Source organism: Hippoglossus stenolepis, chromosome 12, assembly GCF_022539355.2.
Source record: "Hippoglossus stenolepis isolate QCI-W04-F060 chromosome 12, HSTE1.2, whole genome shotgun sequence".
Lineage (NCBI taxonomy): Eukaryota > Metazoa > Chordata > Actinopteri > Pleuronectiformes > Pleuronectidae > Hippoglossus > Hippoglossus stenolepis.
The window spans coordinates 1,443,263-1,463,335 of record NC_061494.1 but is presented as its reverse complement, the minus strand read 5'-3'; the positions used below and the strand labels follow the sequence as shown (position 1 = coordinate 1,463,335).

Genomic DNA, 20,073 nt, shown 5'->3' with positions numbered 1-20,073 from the left:
TCCAGCTTTGTCTTGGCATCATGCTTCAAGTCATTGTCACGCTGGGAGTTTAACAGTCATGCCAATCTTAGGTTGTGTTCACTCTGAAGCAGGTTTTCTTCAAGGAACATCTTCAAGGTGCAACCCTTTGCTTTCAAAAGTATCTTGTACACGGCTAGGAGGAACCAGACAATTATTTTGTCTTTCTTCTTCTCCTCTCGGTTTTCTGGTGGATCATAAACAACATACCACCAACTCTATAAGCTGTTGCTCCTGGGACAACAGTTGCTCTCGGCTCTCCTCTCTCAATTGCTCACACATTTGCTGCATGTCCCAGTGTCAGAATCCTTTCACATAAAATATAGACATATTTTCGACAGTTTATCTTCAGGTATTTTGTTGTTTTGTCTACTTGAGTTTGAGGTAGCTACTAGATAACTGTAGGGTAACATTAAGTGCTGCCAAAGCCATGTAGAGTGTGCTGCCACCAGAGGCACGTGCAGTGATGTTAATGTTACCTCTAAGCAGGATAACTCTGTCAGTACATAGCTCAGGCACCAAAATGAGGCACTGAAATATATATATATATTGTTTTTCCACCTCCCTGTCTCAGCCCGCCTTGGTTAGTCAACTTGACTGGACATCCAGCTCTAGAAGAGACCTTGGTTCCAAACCTCTTCTGCCTCACAACTAATGAGATCCCTATGCTCCTGGGAAGACTAAGCTTTAGAAATGGTTTCATAACAATGTCCTGATCTTAACCTCACCACAAATTTATCACAAACTGTCTATAATGAGTTTTTGGTTCACTTGTCCATGTTCTATTAAGGGCTATTGAGTGTAGATGAAGGCACTTTACTGTACTTGGACGTCAGCATAAAATGAAAGTGAAAAGAAATACACAATGTTTGACAAAAAGTGTAGATATAAAACTAACATCAGAGAGGGTGCTTACCGTGTACCTGTCCACCTTCTCTCTGTCCAGAGGCTGTGTCAGATACAAAGTACCAGTGAGCCTGTCCATTGTGAAAAGGCCAAGGGGAGGCTCATCAGCTCCTGGACCAGTGATGCTGTAAGATATCGTCTTCACTTTATCTTCACCAGAACGGATCTGGACAAAACACAACAGGTGTGAGTTAAACAATTCTCACTGACTGTAACCATAGTTAATATTTTGCAAAACCATTTAAATTTAGTAAAGAAGAAGTGCTAAGTTCTTTGAGGTTTGCTGCTTTAAAATTCCTGGGCTAGAAAAACAAAGACTGGCTTAGCTACCATATTCTACATTCTGATCAAGTAAGTTACCATGTGATCTCAACCTTGTTAAATCACAGCCATGGTGCACCAAAGAACGTAGTTGTCATTGTTACAAGGAAACATCTATTTTCTGCAACCATTGTTATTAGACATTTTTTGCATTTGAGTATTTGATTGTGCAAATTGTCCACCTTACCTGAGATACTTTAAGAGGATAGGGTCCTTTGTTATTTTCAGGAACATTGATGTCAGGAATAACCCAGTCTCTCTTCCTCCTCTTCAATCCATCACCAGACTTGGGGAAATTCAGAACAGGCACCTCTGGGGTGGTTGCATTCTATAAAAATGTTCATACATTTTAAGTACTATAGGGTTTATTAGTCTAACAAGAGTCAAGATAGACAATCTCTAAAGAAATCCTGAAATCTTAGAGCAGGCGTCAACATTAGCCGTTACTGTCCAAGGTGTACCCCAGTCCAGGGTTTTGACAATAGGTTTTCAAATGTAGGCACTACATTAAACAAATGAATAAGTACATGCCATTCAATTTATATTACACATTATACTGAAATAATGATTCTGTTTGGAAAAAGAAGGATATTTTTACATTGAGATCCTATGAGCACACAGCTTTTTCTCAATCTAATGTGGCCACAGAGGGGCAGTGTTTGTTGAGGAAAAAAGCTCAGAGCCTTTTTTCCTTTGTGCATGTTGGAATTGAAAACGATATTTCCTATTAAATGTGTTATTTTGAAATTAATTTTATTTTGACAACAATTTGAGTTTCTGGTTTTCTTTATTCCCCTCCAACAGGGCCTCTAATCATACCTCTGTATTGTTAGCAGAGTCCACTTCATTCAAGTGGTGCTGATTGTTGTGGTGTCTGTGCTCTCCGAGGTGATGCTCAACATTTTGCTGGTGATGCCCATGGTTTTCCCCTCTATGATGTCCATGGTGATGACCATCATTTTGTCCATGGAGACGCCCATAGTGCACGACTGTGACTGGAACAGTCATTTTTTGACCGTGCAAGTTCCAGGAGTGGATAAAGAAGTCCTGGTGTCCTTCCAGAAGAGCAACCATTCTCTTTACCTGGATGGAAAAAACATCATCAGAGAAGGTGGGCACGCTTTAACTCTTTGACTTGAAAAAACTGTACATGACAAATTAGGCAAACTGGGACAGTTTGATGATATTCCTCGCCTGGAGTAGATTGACAAGTGATCTTGGCAACTGACTGAATTTCTGATTGGCTCAGGTCAATATTTACTGTGGGTATAGAAAAGGACAAAACATTAAGAAATGCTGGATATTTAAACAAAGCTGATAGATGTGGATCCTGGAGTTCACGTGAGTCATATTCTGTATGATATCCCTCATAATTTAACTGTCTAAGAGTCAAAGCTACGTTTACATAATGAAGATCTGGCTGAAACCCAATAATTGTATTTCAGTCCGGTTGGTTTCCCAAATAGAAACCCTGGGAATTAATCATGCATTTATTTTACATGCAGGAATTACAGCCCCGTAGAAAAAATATGCTTAAAAATGTCAACACCTTCTTTTACTTTATTTTACTACCTAACCAACTGCAGCATTTATTTTAACTCATATAGGGTGTGAGACGAAGGGTGAAGCATCAGAAAGCATTTTTTCGGTATCGAGTCTGTCAAAGTCTGCTCACCATCAATATCCCATCTGGATGGACCATGAAACGTCTGTCATTACTGATGAAAAGAAATCTTGTGCGGTTTGTGCAGTCATTGAAGCCCACTGGGATTGAACACAAGAAACAATTAGTGCATGCAGGGAAATCAATCTGCAAATTTTCAGTACATGACAAAGTATTGTTCACTGGATAAAAAACACACACACGCTAAGCTAAATATCACGTGGAAGTGGCAGCTTGTCATAAATGGTTCAATTAGGGCTGCATGATGTATGTTAAATGTCTATTTTGAAGAAATCAAGTAAAAACAACTTGTACAAAAGGGTCATTTCAGTTCATAAAATAAGAGATGATAGCTGCCACATCAGCCTCCTAGAGTCACAACAGTTCTATAATCTGTTACATTTTCAGTTACAGCTTATGAACCTGCCACAGTTCACAGGACTGTCGTGACCCAGGATGGTTAGCTGACTGGATATCTTAAGAGTGGATTCTGAGGTTGCATATACAAGAGGGAGAGGCTGAAAAAAAGTGCAAGCTGATGTGAATTTGATTTGCTAAATATGGCTATGAGATGTGAAGCAGTTTGAGATACTTGTTATTTCAATCCACTTACGTACTTCACCGACTTGGTCACTTTGAAAATTGAAAATAAATATATGATTTAGTTTTAGTCCAGGCCAGTCATGCAATTTCTGAAGGAATTTGGTAAAGAAATGTGCAGTGACATAAAGAACCAGACTGGTGCAGCACCATGTTTGCTCAGTTGCTGTAAGACACACTCAGGCTAGCGTAATTATAAATAAAATTAACATCCACCCTTAAATGTACTGATGATAGCAGATACAAGTCAAGTGAATGACTCATGGGCTTGCAAATGTGTGATTGAACACTGAAGGTAATAGGAAGTCTTTCAGTGGTCAGTGCTCATCTCAGTACTGACTGTTGACACATCTAATATGGGACAGTCAGTATCTTTCCTGTGCAAAGACTTGCTGTTGGAAATTTATCCCAGCATGGGACTATGTCAGTCGAAGGTCACAAAAGTCAATATTGATTCGGTGTGTACACATGCAAAAACAATGTCGGACTCCGTAATTTTAAAAATAATTTAAAACCTAATAGTAATAATAATAAAGTTGATCCAACCAATATATCAGTACCAAAAAAAAGAAGTATACAATTGTTTTAAATATCAGGTCACTCAATCCAAAATCCCTACATATTAATGATCTGATTATTGACCATCAGATCGATTTAATATGTCTAACTGAAACCTTTCTGCAAAATGGTGAATATGTAGGTTTAAATGAAGCAACACCCCCCACCCATATTATTACTCATATTTCTCAAAGCACAGGTGGAGGGGTTGCAGCAATCTCTAAATCTGACTTATCTATCAACCCTTGACCTAAAGGTAGTTACAACTCGTTGGAAAATCTCATCATCAGCCTCATACAACAAAGCCTGAAATCACATAAACCAGATCTATTTCGACCTCACTCAGACCGTCACCACGGTCTTTACCTTGAATGATGTCCTCATCTCCCTATCCTCGAGACCATATATCAACAATGTCACGTAAGTGACCTTAGGGGGCTGGGCTCGCCGCCCATAAAGCTCCCCGGTGAGCGCGGCCCCCTCCTCTTTGCTTCACTCGCCTCATCCGAGACCGGCAGGTAAGTGATATATTTTGGGACTCCACTTTTATCAATCCGCCACTTTTGTGCAGGCGCCTTGTGTCCCTGAGGATTGTATGTGGTTTCCCCCTTTTCTAATAGCGAGGCAGAGGGTTACACTGCATGTGTTAAACTCTGCTCTTTGTTTCAGGCAGCTTAATTCGCTGCACCTGGTACTAACTACTCTTGCTCGCAGCTTCGGATAAGTGTTGTTTATCTCACGCTGTTTGTTTCCATACAGAGTTTTTTCTCTTACAGGAGTGAGTAGAAAAGTTTGGAAGCGTGATCACTAAATCATCTCTTCCTGAAGGCAAGTTGATTTAGATCGGGGGTTGCCCCCCCTCACCCCGTAACTCGCTGTCCGCAGTGAGTGGGGTTTCTCCAACTCCCCCTCGTGCGTTCGCGCACAGTGAGGAGTGGAGGTGAGTTTCAAGTCAACCTTTTCACGTTTATTTGCCTTTCAAAAATAAATAAATAAACAGTATTTGAGGCCAGGTAGTTTCCCCTTTTCACCTCTGTGCGCAGAAGGTGGGATTGTTTACCTGTGTTCCCTGTATAAAATACAGTTGGTTCTTAGTTATCACCTTTTTTTAGGTGCTAATTTTGTTTCCCTTAAGCCCTGTTCGCAGTGGCTGGACTTTTGTTCTCTCTCCACCCCCCCTTTTTTTTTTCTTTTTTTTCTGCCATTGCAGGAATACAGTGGGCATTTTCAGGTGAATTACATTTATTTCACCCCTCCCTTTATCAGCTATCCGTGGCTGCTGGGCGCTATTGTTTATCTATTTGTTTATTTATTCTTAATTCACAAAAGTGACACAGAAATGTCCTCACATTTGTGCCGTTATTGCCGGGGTATCATGGATCCCCGTGATGGCCACCGTGAATGCCCTACTTGTTTGGGCATGGCACATTTGATGGATGATATTGAGAACCCCTGTGTGGCAGCAGTGGAACTGCCTGTGGAGGAGCGTGTTAAAAGAGCCAGATGGGTGGAGCAGTCTGTTCGTGCTGGGGCCGTGCAGCCTCTACCAGCCCAACTAAATGAAAGGGGACACACCTCAAGGAAAGCCCCCTGAAAACGTAGGCATGAGCACACCCCTGTTCGCAGGCGGGACTCAGGCAAGAAACAGGCTCCCAAATCCTCACAGAACCCAGCTGGTCAGCAGGATGACACTCAGCTGAAAATCCTAGCTGCCATACGTGGTCTGTCAGAGAGGTTGGGTAGAGTTGAGGCCCAGTACCCGGCCACAACAGCTATGGCATCGGGGCATGGGCACTCAAAGGAATCCTCCCCGGACAGGTTACCCTCCTATCAGGAGGAGAATGTGGTTCACCCTGACATTCTCTCTCTCTATGCTCAAAATTCCCTTTTTGAAAGTGATGAGCAGTCTGATGGTGCTGCTGGGCTAGAGCAGCCTAAATCCACACAATTTGAGGGGGCGTCCAACCTCAGCAACATGGGTGACAGTGAGCTTTCACCCATGGACGTCATCTCAAAGGTTTCAAGTGCGGCAAAAAATTGTGGGGCTCAATGTTCCAACTGAGGCTCCTGCTCCAGTGGATGGTATTTGGGCCGGCATCACTCAGTCCCAGCAATCAGTTACTGTACCTGTGGCTGGTGACTATTTGCACATGCTCAGGAAAGCATGGAACATCCCTAGTGGTGCACCTCAGTTCAATGCAGGTTGCCGGAGACTGGCTAAGATACAGTATGCTCCTGAAACAGGAATGGGGGATATGCCTCCAGTTGAGCGGGAGATGGCAGCCTTAACATCTCTGGGTCCAGAGCGGGTAACCGCCAATCCACGCTGTCCACTGAAAGAGTGTGATAAGTCGGACCGACTGGTGTGTCGGACTTATAATGCAGCCACACGAGCAGCCCGTTCGGGCAATGCACTCGCCATTTTATTGGCAGCTCTTAGGAGAACAGCCAACCCAGAAGACACCATGAGCCTGATAGACTCTGCCCTTGTCACTCATTCCCAACTTACAAGGGACATTGGTGCAGCTATGTCATCTGCCATGATGTCACGGAGGCAGATCTGGTTGGCACAGACAACTCTTCCCGAGAATATCAGGAAAGAACTGACCAATATGCCAGTCGTGCCAGCACACGTTTTCATCCTGACTCCCAGAATTGTATTGGGCAAGGCTGAACAGTCTCGGCTGCCAGAGTCTGTACAGCCCTTGCGTTCTGGAAGGGCTGTGACTGCAATTGTATAAGCTTAGGGAATCGCCTCACAATCATCATCCTGGGCTCGCGAGGCCATGCGGGTGTCTCTTGAAGCATTGTTCTGGGATTCACAGCCTCTGGTGACTCCAACCAGCCTTCACTGATGTATGGCGTGGGTCCATCCCGCGTTTTTCGGCTAGAAGTGCACCCCAGTGGAAGCGCCCCCAGAGGTTCAGGACCTCAGGGCGGTACTGCCTAGGGGTGGGGGACACCCGCCGAATTTCATTCTCAGCTATGCCTGGGCAGCTGGGAAGAAACTGTGTCAGACCCATGGGTGCTTGCTACAGTATCAAAGGGGTACAGAATTCAGTTTCGGCGGCGCCCCCCCACCCCCTTACTCCAGGCTCCGCATGACAATGGTCCAGTCCAGGCTCAAATCCTGACACAGGAAATTTTAACCCTTCTGCAGAAGGATGCAATTATGAAAGTAGATCCAGACGAACAGCTCACTGGCTTCTACTCCACGTATTTCCTCGTGCCTTTCCCTCTCACCACGGGTGTTCACCAGAGTGGTTGGGGCTGCCTTGTCTCCTCTCCAGATGTCAGGAATAAAAATCCTACCCTACCTGGATGACTGGCTGATTTGTGCTCCATCTCTTGGCCAACTTGTAGAGGATACCCAGAGGGTGATAGGGTAAATGTGACAAAAAGCAACCTCGAGCCAAGGCAGCAGGTGACTTTTCTGGGACTTTGTTTGAATTCCCTATGATGTCTGCATCCCTCACCTCTCAGAGGGTGAGATTCTAGCCTTCCTGGAACGATTCCGTCTCGGCAGGCAGCTAGAATTTATCAACTTTCAGAGGATGCTGGGGGTGATTTCAGCCGCAGCAGCTGTTGTTCCTCTGGGCCTCCTCAGGGCCTGGCCAATGCAGAGGTGGCTGAATGCCTTCAAGATCGACCCGAAGCTGGACAGACACGTGAAACTTCGTGTGACACGTGCATGTCTCCAAGCCTTACGCCCATGGGCGGACCGGGTGCTCCTGCTCCAAGGAGTCCCCCTCGGGAACATTCCATCGAGGAGGACAGTGACGGCAGATGCTTCCCTCACAGGTTGGGGAGCAGTCTGGGAAGGCAGGATGGTGCGCGGTTCGTGGACACCCCCTTGGGGTGGCGAACACATCAATGTTCTGGAGTTGAGAGCGGTTCACCTTGCTCTGAAGGCTCTCCTTTCCTCCATCCAGGGCAGGCATGTCTTGATAAGAACAGACAGTTCTTCAACTGTGTATCATATAAATCACCAGGGAGGCACAAAGTCCCTGCGTTGCCTCCAGGTGGCACAGAAACTGCTGTTTTGGGCCTTTCAGCATCTGGCTTCACTCAAAGCAATCTTTATCCCAGGGATTGTAAATCGGCGCACAGACTCGAGGCTTCTATTATCCTTGCCAAAACCGATGGCGGAGGTTCTAGTGTTTCTCAGACCGAGGTTGCCCTTTATTCCATCGTCGTGTTGTACGGACCCAGAGCCCGGGCTCCCTCCACTCGGGCTAACTATGGCCAAAAATGGAGTGTGTTTTCTACATGGTATCGCAACAGACAGGAAAATCCAGCCACTTGTCCTATTGAGCTGGTTCTCCGCTTCCTTCAGTCGCTTTTGGACTTGAACAGGGCGCACAGCACCATTAAGGTATACACTGCTGCAATTTCTTTCTTCCATGAGACAGTGGGGGATGTTACAGTTGGGAGACATCCTTTAGTGTCTCAGTTCATTAAAAGATCATACCGCCTGCGACCAAGCAGGGCTCCCAGGGCTCCATCGTGGGAACTCACCTTGGTATTACGGTCCCTGATGCAGTCTCCCTTTGAACCCATAGGGCAATCCAGCCTTAAGTCTCTATCTCACAAAACAGCTTTCCTCCTGGCTATATGCTCTGCCAAAAGGGTGAGTGAATTGCATGCTCTGTCTATAAGTGACGATTGTTTAAGATGGAGGGCATGTGACTCAGGTGTGTCGCTCTGGCCAAACCCTCGTTTTGCCTGAAGTCATAAACCCTCAGATGGTAAATCAGGTGGTTGAGATCAGCACTTTTCAACCTGATCCGGCTCTACTGCAGGAGGAAGCCGCCTGCCTGCCACTTGTGCCCCAGTAAGGGCACTGAAGGCTTATATTGCACGCACAAAGTCTCTGAGGGGCTCACACTCTCAGTTATTTGTCTGTTTTGGTGGTAAAAAAGTCGGCCACCCTGTGTCTAAACAGTGTTTGTCCCATTGGATCGTTAACACAATCGCTGAGGCCTATTCTGGACAGAACCTACCAGTCCCAGATTCCTTGGTAGCTCATTCCACCAGGAGTGTGGCCACTTCCCGGGCTGCTTTGAAGGGGGTCCCTCTTTCAGAAATCTGTGCAGCAGCAACATGGAGTGCTCCCTGCACGTTCTCTAGGTTCTACAGGATCAACGTGGCTTCCCCCACACCACTGGCTTCCGCGGTGCTGCTCTCAGCTGCTGGGCGAGGATGTGAGGCGGTGGAGTCCTCTGTTCTTCGCGACCCTGATGATACTAGTCATCCAAGGTAAAGGCCGTGGTGACGGTCTGAGTGAGGTCGAAATAGATCGTAAGTTATGACTATAACTATGGATCTATGAGACCGAACGATGACCGCCACCCTCTCTTGTCACTCAGAACGGGCTGAGGCGTTCAGACAAGGAGGAGGCGGCCGCGCTCACCGGGGAGCTTTATGGGCGGCGAGCCCAGCCCCCTAAGGTCACTCACGTGACATTGTTGATATATGGTCTCGAGGATAGGGAGATGAGGACATTATTCAAGGTAAAGACCGTGGTGACAGTCATCGTTCGGTCTCATAGATCCATAGTTATAGTCATAACTTACGTTCATCTAGTTATCATATATCATCCGCCTGCCCCTTACTTGGAATTTTTATCTGAATTCTCTGAAATTCTATCTGAGCTAATTCTTAGGACAGATAAAATCATTATTGTAGGTGATTTCAGCATTCATGTAGATGCTGCTAATGACAGCCTTAGTTTAGCATTACTCATCACTCATTAATAGACTCAATTGGATTTACTCAACATCTGAAAAAACCCACTCACTGTTTAAATCACACTCTTGATCTGACATATGGCATAGACATTGAAAGTGTAATAATATTTCCCCAATCCCTATTCTGTACAAACATTTTTTAATTACATTTGAATTTAGAATCATTGACGACACTGATTCTGGACAGAAATTCTATTATAGTCGGTGTTTATCTGATACAACTGTGAACAAATATAAAGAACTGCTTCCTTTGACACTAACCTCACAACCATGTGTCAGTACAATACAGTAAAGAGTTATCAAAACTTCACTTCCACACTAGTTGATAACTTTGTTAATAGTACAGCAGCCTCATTACAAACAACCCTTGACGCTGTCACCCCTCTGAAAAAGAAGAAAGCAAATCAGAGGTGATTAGCTCCATGGTATAATTCTCAAACAAGTGTTTTAAAACATACATCACAGAAGCTGGAGAGGAAGTGGTGTTCCACCAGCCACTTCCTCTCCAGCTTCCGTGATGTATGTTTTAAAACTTCTCACCAAGCCAAGAAAGGTAGCCTGATAAATTGCAAGAAAGCACTTAGAAATGCCAGAACCGCCAATTATTCATTCAGCATTTGACACCATAGATCATACGACTCTGTTACAGAGACTAGAACAACATGTAGGGATTAAAGGAGTGGCACTGGAATGGTTTAAATCATATTTATCAGATTTCAATTTGTTAATGTTAACAATGACTCCTCCATGCACACACAAGTTAGTCATGGAGTTTCACAAGTTCTGTCCTTGGACCAATACTCTTTATACCACCATATGCCCCCCTTTAAGCAACATCATCAGAAAGCACCACATACACTTCATTGTTATGCAGACGACACCCAGCTGTAATGTTTATGAAGCACAGTGAATCTAATCACTGAGTCAACTTCAGGAATGTCTCAAGAACATCAAGGCCTGGATGACCCAAAACGTCTTACTTCTAAATTCAGACAAATCTGAGGTCATTGTTATTGGCCTTAAACATCTCAGAGAAACACTGTCTGACCAGATAGTCACCTTGGAAGGTGTTAGTTTGGTCCCTAGCTCCACTGTGAGGAACCTTGGAGTTATGTTTGACCAGGACATGTCATTTGACCCACATAAAATAAGTCTAGGACAGCTTTCTTTACCTGTGCAGTAATATGAAAAATGTCTCAGAGGATGCTGAGAAACTCGTCCCCTTTAGCATTTATTTACCACTAGACTGAATTACTGTGATTCTTTATTATCAGGATGTCCCAGTAAGTCTGTGAAAAGCCTCAGTTGGTCAATATGCTGCAGCACGAGTGCTGACAGGAACTGGAAGGAGGGAATCATATTACTCTGTCTTAGCTTCTCTGCATTGGCTCCCTGTAAAATTCAGAATAGAATTCAAGATCCTGCTCCTCACATATAAAGCCCTGAACAATCAAACCTTCATATATCAAGAGCTCATAACACTGTATTGTCCCAATAGATCACTTCACTCCCAAAACACAGGCTTTCTTGTGGTTCCTAGAGTCCTGTAAGAGTAGAACAGGAGGTAGAGCCTTCCAGCTACCAGGCTCTCTCCTGTGGAACCAGCTCCCACTCTGGGTTCAGGAAGCAGACACCATCTCTACATTTAAGGTTAAACTTAAAACATTCCTGTTTGATAAAGCCTATAGTTAGGGCTGGAAAGGTGAGTCCTGAACCATCGCCCAAATAATGCTGCTATAGGCCTAGACTGCTGGGGGAACTCCCATCATGCACTGCGAACTGAGCACTTCTCCCCTTCTTTCTGTCTCTCTGCCCCCACATTCATTTATTTATTTCCTCCCATAGTTTCTCTCTCTTTCTCTCTCTCTTTGCAGATATCTCCGACTCCCGAGCTGCAGGATAACAACAATTTTTTACAAATTATTATTATTATTATTATTAACAATAATACCAATCATATCATTAATGATCAATAACATCTTTACACTCTAACTGTTTTCATTCTAACTAGTCAGAGCTGAAACCTGATGGTGCACAACTGTTCCTGGTCTCTCTCTCCCCCTCTTCTCCCCCTCTTCTCCCCCTGCCCCCTATCTCTCTCTCTTCTCTCCCCTCTTTTCCACCCATCTCTCCTCTCCTCCCCATTTTCCCCTGCTGCCCACACTGAGTCGGGTTCTGTTGGAGGTTTCTTCCTGTTAATAAGGGAGTTTTTTCTCTCCACAGTCGCCAAAGTGCTGCTCATTTAGGGAAATGTTGGGTTTCTCTATAAAAAATTTAAAGTCTTGACCTTCAATGTAAAGTGCCTTGAGATAATGTTTATTATGATTTGGCGCTATACAAATAAAATTGAATTGAATTGAATGGTCAAAAATGTGATTTTATACTACTGGGGCAGTATTCTCTAATTGGAATCACTTTCTTTGTTTTGTTCCATTATTGTTGTAGTCATGTAATAGAACCTGTTAAAAGCCAACAATGCTTATTAAAATTAGTATATGGCTGTAACATGGATTTATAGAGCACTTTTCTAGTCTTGTCCCTCAAAATTACTTTGCACTACAAGTCACATTCACACACATTCACACAGAGCTTCTTTATACAGACTTTCCACAAACATCATTCAGACACAAAAAAGAGCCATCAGGGGCAATGCGGAGGCCTCAGTTTTTGCTCACAGAACAACATTTTGCATACACATACGTTCATACACACACTGGCACAAGACGAGACATGAGTGGGCACAGCCAGGACATCAGGGTTAAAGTGACTGGAGCGATTCTGCTTCATGTTCTGACATCATCGTTTATAACTAAATACATGTGGTAGAGACAAGCACACCTCCAGCAGACAGGAAGTTCTTCCTGCAGATTGTGACACAACAAAACCTAACATATATTGAGAAAATAAATGTATCACTATGATTTGGGCCTGGATATTTTTAATAGCTACAAAATGTTCTTCCTTAAATGCACAGAAATGATGTCAAACATACGGACAGCGGCTGTAGGAAAGAAATGAACACTCAAGTTTCATTTCAGGTCATTAATGGGCGAGAGCAGCTTCCTGGATTGTTCTCACCTCTGCCCAGCCTTGTACCGGCCCCAGGTAGCTCTGGTCACTCTGAAGATCAACACATCTGACTTGAATCCAGGTACATTTTGGCTCCTGTGTAGTCTCTAAAGCTGAGGCCTAGGAGGAAAACCATAGTTTCAGTTAATCATAATCCAAATCATGGAAAATGTGTAATCAGTCACCAAATATATATATATATATATTAAAACCAAAGATACAGAAAAATCAACACTTGAACAAATTATTTACCCATGTACTTAGACAGTCTGCAGCCTGTTACCAGGTGGCAATGAAGACACTGGCTTCACTTCTGGGCTGCATAACATGATCCATCTATCTATACAGTTCATCTATTTTCACAATGGAAATGGAGTGGACATCAAAGAAAAATCCAGCACAAGCTGAAAATCTCACCTGAAAAACGATTAATAAAGTACCCACAGCCATGAACCAGTGGGCGCCATCTGCTCATAAATCATTTGTCTATATTCCTCACAATGAAACTAACAAAAAAATGTAAAAAGTAATTGTAAATATGTCCCTTAAATTGTTGTGGCTCTGTGAGAGTGAGTCCAGCTGCATACATGTATCTGCTGCAGTTTCTGAGCTGAGTGAGCTGCATGATTACAATCACCAGCCAGCCCCCAGCCTGCATCTAGAGAAACAACAGTCTAACCCACACATGCACATGCACACACAGAAACTAGACAACCTCAAAAGTGTTTGTCTGTCATGTGTGTGAAACCAGCCAACAAGTGTCTCAAGTTTAGGTTCCCCATTTTCATATAAATGAGATCCATATCTATGATGTATTGACAGTAATGTCAGTATGTGTCTGTGCAAGTTACTGTTGTATTCAGCGTGTCATTCAATATCTCATAAATCATCTACTATAACAATACATTTAAAAAAATAATTTCTATTATAAATTTGTTGTGAATAAATTATAGTTTTACAGTTACGGATTCAAGCTCAATGAATTTCATTTTGCTTCAAAAGCATGTTCAGTGTGTAAAAGACATACACTGAACACAAAAACAACACACATATAAACATTTAATCAGGGCTTAACAGGGTTACATTAGAATATATGCTAATAACATTTCAGGCAGACAACTCACATTTGAAATATCTATTACAGCAACAGAACATAGTTAGTTTGGCTACTAGGCTCTGACTTCATCACTTCCCCAGATAAGATTACAATAATATAATGGGGGAGTGATGAGGAAATATCTTTAATCCTCCTTTGCCTACAGATCATGTCGATACTAAATTTGTAGAATTTGTGAACAGATCAAATATTTAAAAAACATAAAACTTTGTTGATGCTGCCTGCCAGGCTGAATGCTAAGTTTGTGTTCGCTTATAACGTAATGATTATTGTGTTGGTCGATGCTCAATCTCGTGTTTTTAATTATCATAAATGAGTTATATGCTTGATTCTATATCCTTGCCCAGCACAGGAAACTGAGGGCTAACTGGATCTCACAGGTCTATCATTCTCCTTTCACATCTAAGGCTAGAGGCATGGCCATCATTTTCCGTAAGAATATATCTTTCCGTTTTCAGTCATCCATAATTGATCCTAATGGCAGGTTTTTAATCCTAACTGGATATATAAATGTACTCCCCCGTTACACTGCTAAATGTCTACGGGCCAAATACAGATGATCCCGCCTTCTTTCGGAAATTGTTCAATTTAATTCCTGATAATGACTTGAGCCATATAATGATCGGAGGTGACTTTAATTATTATCTTGACCCATATCTGGACAGACTATCCTCAGCCCCTCCCCCCAGGTGGTGGATATTTGGTGACTGAAACATCCATCTGATCGTGATTATTCTTTTTATTCTAATGTACACAAGTCCTATACACGGATCGACTATTCTCTAGTCAACTCTAGACTGATCTCCAATATTGACAATGTCAAATATCACAATATAATAATATCAGACCATAGTCCAGTTGAGCTGAACCTCCGAATGTCCCTCCACAGACAAGCCTCTTACTCCAAGACCAAGCATTTAAAAAGTACATAACAACGAATATTTCACAGTTTCTTGAGATCAATGACAACAGGGAGGTGAGTGACTCAACTTATTGTGAAACACTTAAAGCTTATAAAGAGGCCACATTATTTCTTATGAAGCTACATTGAAAAGGGCTAGGAGAAATAGATTGGATGAGATTGATGGAGAATTGCTGGTTGCTGAACAGGTTTATAAAAGCTCTTTGCGCCAATCAGATTATAATAATATTCTTAAATTGAAATATGAATACAATTCCATTCTGGGGGAACAGATTGGTAAAACACTTCTCAAACTTAAACAGAGACCCTTCTGTAAAGGCGGCCGGACCGGATGGGTTTGGGCCAGAGTTTTACAAAGCTTTTCAAAATGCTCTCAAACCTATATTAATAAGAATGATGGTCACTCTGACAGAGCTCCAGCGTTGCACTGTGAAGAGAGGAGAACCTTCCAGAAGGACAACCATCTCTGCAGCACTCCACCAATCAGGCCTGTATGGTAGAGTGGCCAGACAGAAGCCACTCCTCAGTAAAAGGCTCACATGACAGCCCACCTGGGTTTGCCAAAGGCACCTGAAGGACTCTCAGACCATGAGAAACAAATTCTCTAGTCTGATGAAACAAAGATTGAACTCTTTGGCTGGAATACCAAAGCGTTATGTCCGGAGGAAACCAGGCACCGCTCATCGCCTGGCCAATACCATCCTACAGTGAAGCATAGGTGGTGGCAGCATAATGCCAAGTAAGGGATGTATTTCCCAGCGGCAGGAAGTGGGAGACTAGTCAGGACCGAGGAAAGATGAATGCAGCAATGTACAGAACTTCATCCTTGATGAAAACCTGCTCCAGGCGCTCTGGACTCAGACTGGGGCGAAGGTTCATCTTCCAACAGGACAACAGCCCTAAAAGCACACAGCCAAGATAACAAAGTGGCTTCAGGACAACTCTCTGTGAATGTCCTTGAGTGGCCCAGCCAGAGCCCAGACTTGAACCCCATTAGACATCTGGAGAGATCTGAAAATGGCTGTGCACGGCGCTCCCCATCCAGCCTGATGGAGCTTAGAGAGGTCCTGCAAAGAAGAATGGGAGAAACTGCCCAAATATAGGTGTATAGCTTGTAGCATCATACTCAAAAAGACTTGAGGCTGTAATTGCCACCAAGGTGCTTCAACAAAGTATTGAGCAAAGGCTGTGAATACTTATGTACATGTTATATTTCCGTTCTTTATTTTTTACAAATTTGCAAAAATTTTAAACAAACTTTTTTCACTTTGTCATTATGGGGTATTGTGTGTAGAATTTTGAGGAAAAAAATTAATTTAATCCATTTTGGAATAAGGCTGTGACATAACAAAATGTAGAAAAAGTGAAGTGCTGTGAATACTTTCCGGATGCACTGTAGCTCACTGCACACACTTGCCTGTACAATGCCCTTCCTGGATGAGGTTTCTATGACCCCAAGCTGGTGCAGCTTCTTTATCTTTAAGGAAAAGGTTTAATGCATTTTTGCAAGCACGTGTTTCTCTGTCCTTGACTTTGCTGGCATATACAAAATTACTAATAATTGAGCCACCTTGGAAAAATTTGTGATTCTCAGACCTTCACAGAATCTTCTAGGAAGATTTGCCATGAGTGTCTACAAAGGGCTCTTTCACAGAATATCTGACCGTTCCTCAGAATGTCTCATATTTCCCATTATGACAGTAGACATATCATCTTGATGAAGAAGAAGCAGCTAAGAAGTAGGTGCATTAGTTTAGCACTTCCTGCTATCGGATGTTCTCTAACTACCTCTTTGTGGTTGTTTTCTGGACCTCTCTACATTTCATGTTGTTAATCACCTGCTTCCTCTTGGCCACTGACTTGTGCTTTCCATCTTTTCTTTAGGTTTACCATCTCTTGAGTCTCTTAGGTCTGAGCTTCTCCTCTGTGTGGGGGCAACTTTGAAAGAAGAAGAGATAGCACAACAGATATGGACCAATGAGGGCATATACCTCCATTAATCTTGCAAAAAGGAGAAAAAAACCACCATATAAACTAAATCAGAGTTATTTATGGTGTCATGGACATTACATACTGAAGTGAGAATGGCTGTTCTCTTAGACGCAGCATCTAAAGAAGCGAATGGGAACTGAAACTGTTTCAGCAAGCCACAGGTGGTTTTCCGGCTTGTCTCACGCTTCTGACTTGACAAACGCTTTTAGGATGATTTCACACTATTAACCGTCAACAACATTTTTTGTCAGTAGTCCTCAACTAGGATACATTTGGTTTTAAACAAGGTGAAACATCATGATTGACAACTGAGACTGACTCACAATTGGCTAACCATGTGCATCAGTGCAACATTTTTGAAGCAGGTCCATTCCTCGACTCCACAGACTCTTTGGGGATCTTTCATGTTGTCCATCCTAAAATATAGTCTCAGGCAGTGATTCTCAAACTGTGTGGCGCGCCCCACTGGTGGGGCGCAGAGGCATAACAGGTGGGGCGCGCGACCGGGAGGGGGAAATGTGAGGCGGAACTAATGTTTTTACGTCCGCATCTCTCTAACGGTGGAACAGTAAACAAATCGTTCTTTCGCCGTAGCCAGGGGTCGCAACCCGCGGCTCTGCAGCGGCTCCCTGTACAGTGTTGTGCATGTCGCGCATATTTTTCGCGAACAGTGAACTCACGTTCACGTTAATTTGTTAAATCATCATCGTATCAGGCCAGCATGAAATACCAGGAGCGGGCGAATGTGTGTGTGTGCGCGCCCCCAGACAGCGCACACACACACACACACAGGACCCGGGGCTCCGCCCCCACTCATTCGCTCAGAGAGACACACACAGTGAGATCAGAGCTCGTTCACGTGAAGCAGCAGGTCAGTGACAAACAAGACACAGTGTTCAAAAACCAAGTTGAAAAGAAAGATCGATGAAGCCTGTCTTGCTCTTGGGTTCACAGTGAATGAAGGAGGACATGAGGAGAGACCAGTGTGTATTTTAGGTCTGAAAACTCTGGCAGCTGACAGAGACCCAACAAATTAAGAAGACACTTAGAAGCATTACACCCCAGTCACATGCATGTGTTCTTTTTGGTTGAGCTTTATCATCGTTGTAACAAAGTGATTATAATTTAATTTATTTTTTCTCTATTTTTGAAAAAGTACATCCTGATGGAGGAATGTAGTGATAAATGTTTCCAAAAGTACTTCAATTAAGTTGAATTTAAGCAAAGTTATTGCACTATTCTTTGAAAAAAGTGGCAAATGTCACAAAAAGTTGTTTTGAAAAAGGTTTTTTATTTGCACATCAGTAATTCCTGAAAGTAATGTGAATTTAATGTTCATGTGTATGTTATGTAAATACACATGTTAAACTTGGCCCATTTTGTCATAATTTTGTTGGGGCAGGGGAGCGGGTGGGGCATGAAAAATATTCTAGCTCCAAAGTGGGGCATGACAGAAAAAGTTTGAGAACCACTGGTCTAAGGTGTGTATGTGTGCGTAAGTCTCTCTCTGTCTTTCTCTATCCCTTCAGGAACAGAGCGTCACTGCCTTTCCAGTCTGCAAGTACACTGAGGAGTTGAACCTTTATCTTAAAGAGCTTGGGTGGGAAAATGCCTTAACAGAGAATCACGCACAATGTTCAGAAGAAGACAGGAATGCGAGTGTATCTTGGGCACATTGTATCCCTTTACCAAGCAGCACACATACAGAGTGGGGTCAACCTCAGTGATCTTGAAACCATGTCCAGTGCTTACCCTTGTCCATTGCAGGCTCCATGGCTGAACTTGGTTCCGTTTTATAACTAGAAGCAGTGATCTGCCAGACACATTTTCACATGGAACAGCAGCACATCACTGTGGTATGAACCTGAAGAGAAAACTTGCTGTACAATTGCTGTATGTTGTGCAACACGTAGCACCAAGGGGATAGGAACACTGGTGTTGAACCTGTTCCCAGTTCAGCTCAAGTGGATCCCACATACAGATATTATTGCTTTTGAAAAGCAGCTTTAAATACATGTGTTGTCTCAGTTTGGGACAACACATGCATTCATGTTTCAGTTGACATTTTAAATGTGCAAGAGTATTTTCACACTGAGAATGGCAACATGAGGTGCACTACACCTGTCTGGATGGTGAACTCATAACAGTCAAAAACTGACTATAAAAAAACTATAGCTTTCTCATCCTCAACAGCTGCCAATTTGAACTTTTAGAGAATTTTGGAAGAGGAACCGTTGTTTTTGCACTAGTGGTTTAATTTTCACATGGCGTGAAACAGGATACTAATGAGTATCAGCACACTGTCTACACTACTTGATAACAGTGTGTAGGATTCTACTTCACCGTCTGCTCTGCTTATGCACCGGTCAGCCACAGTTCTTGTTTAAATAAAGACCATTCACAAATGTATCTTTGTATTAAGACATTTTATAAAAATTCAAAATCAACAGTTTGTAATAAAGTATCTTTGGAGTTAACTAGCACAAAGTTTGACATTGCAATGTAATAAAGTTGTCTATTGAACAGATACTTACCAATCATTTTAAAAGCATTTATTGATAACTCATTGACCACAGTTGGCTGGCTACCTGGATTTGCTTTGATTATATATAATTTCATTCCCTCAAACAGAAATACAAAACTGACATGTAATTGTAGTAGTGGTGCAAACTACATAGAAAAAATGTAAAGTACCATAAATTGCCAAATTTACACGTTACCAGTGCAACTACAAGCATGTGTGTGTCCAGTATCACCCAGCATAACGGCGAGTAATACATCTAAATCCATAAAATCCACATTCAGACTGAACAGGTGGCTTCGGAACATAGTGAACAGAGAATAAACAAAGCAGATTTAGTCTTTAGCTGAGAAGGTCAAACAGGGATCTAAAAAAAGACAGACTGAGCATAACCATTCAAAATGGGGAACTCTGTACAAAAAATCAAAAACAACATCCTCTGGCTTTGAGCGGTGGCTGTTAACTGCTGATGGACTGCACTGTAAGGTAAACCACAATCACACAAAGAAAAACAACATTTGAGAGCCGAATGATGTCTGTCTGATAGTTTCCTAGGATGCATTCACTTATCAGTCCGTAGTGTCGATCAAACTAACATTCACGCAGCCATACGTGCATCCCACCTTAACTTATTGT

The 20,073-nt window shown here is 42.9% G+C and overlaps 1 protein-coding gene across 1 annotated transcript; it reads right to left on the bottom strand.

The window, feature by feature from the left end:
- Positions 1 to 668: 668 nt before the first annotated feature.
- LOC124854578 (cadherin-1-like) lies at positions 669 to 12,907 on the bottom strand. The gene is made up of 5 exons (XM_047342428.1): positions 12,895 to 12,907; positions 2,921 to 3,009; positions 2,065 to 2,328; positions 1,433 to 1,573; positions 669 to 1,090 (listed from the first exon to the last, which is right to left on the bottom strand). Exons 2-5 carry the CDS (start codon positions 2,945 to 2,947, stop codon positions 851 to 853), a joined length of 672 nt encoding a protein of 223 aa, XP_047198384.1. The 5' UTR covers positions 2,948 to 3,009; positions 12,895 to 12,907; the 3' UTR covers positions 669 to 850.
- Between the last annotated feature and the right edge of the window lie 7,166 nt (positions 12,908 to 20,073).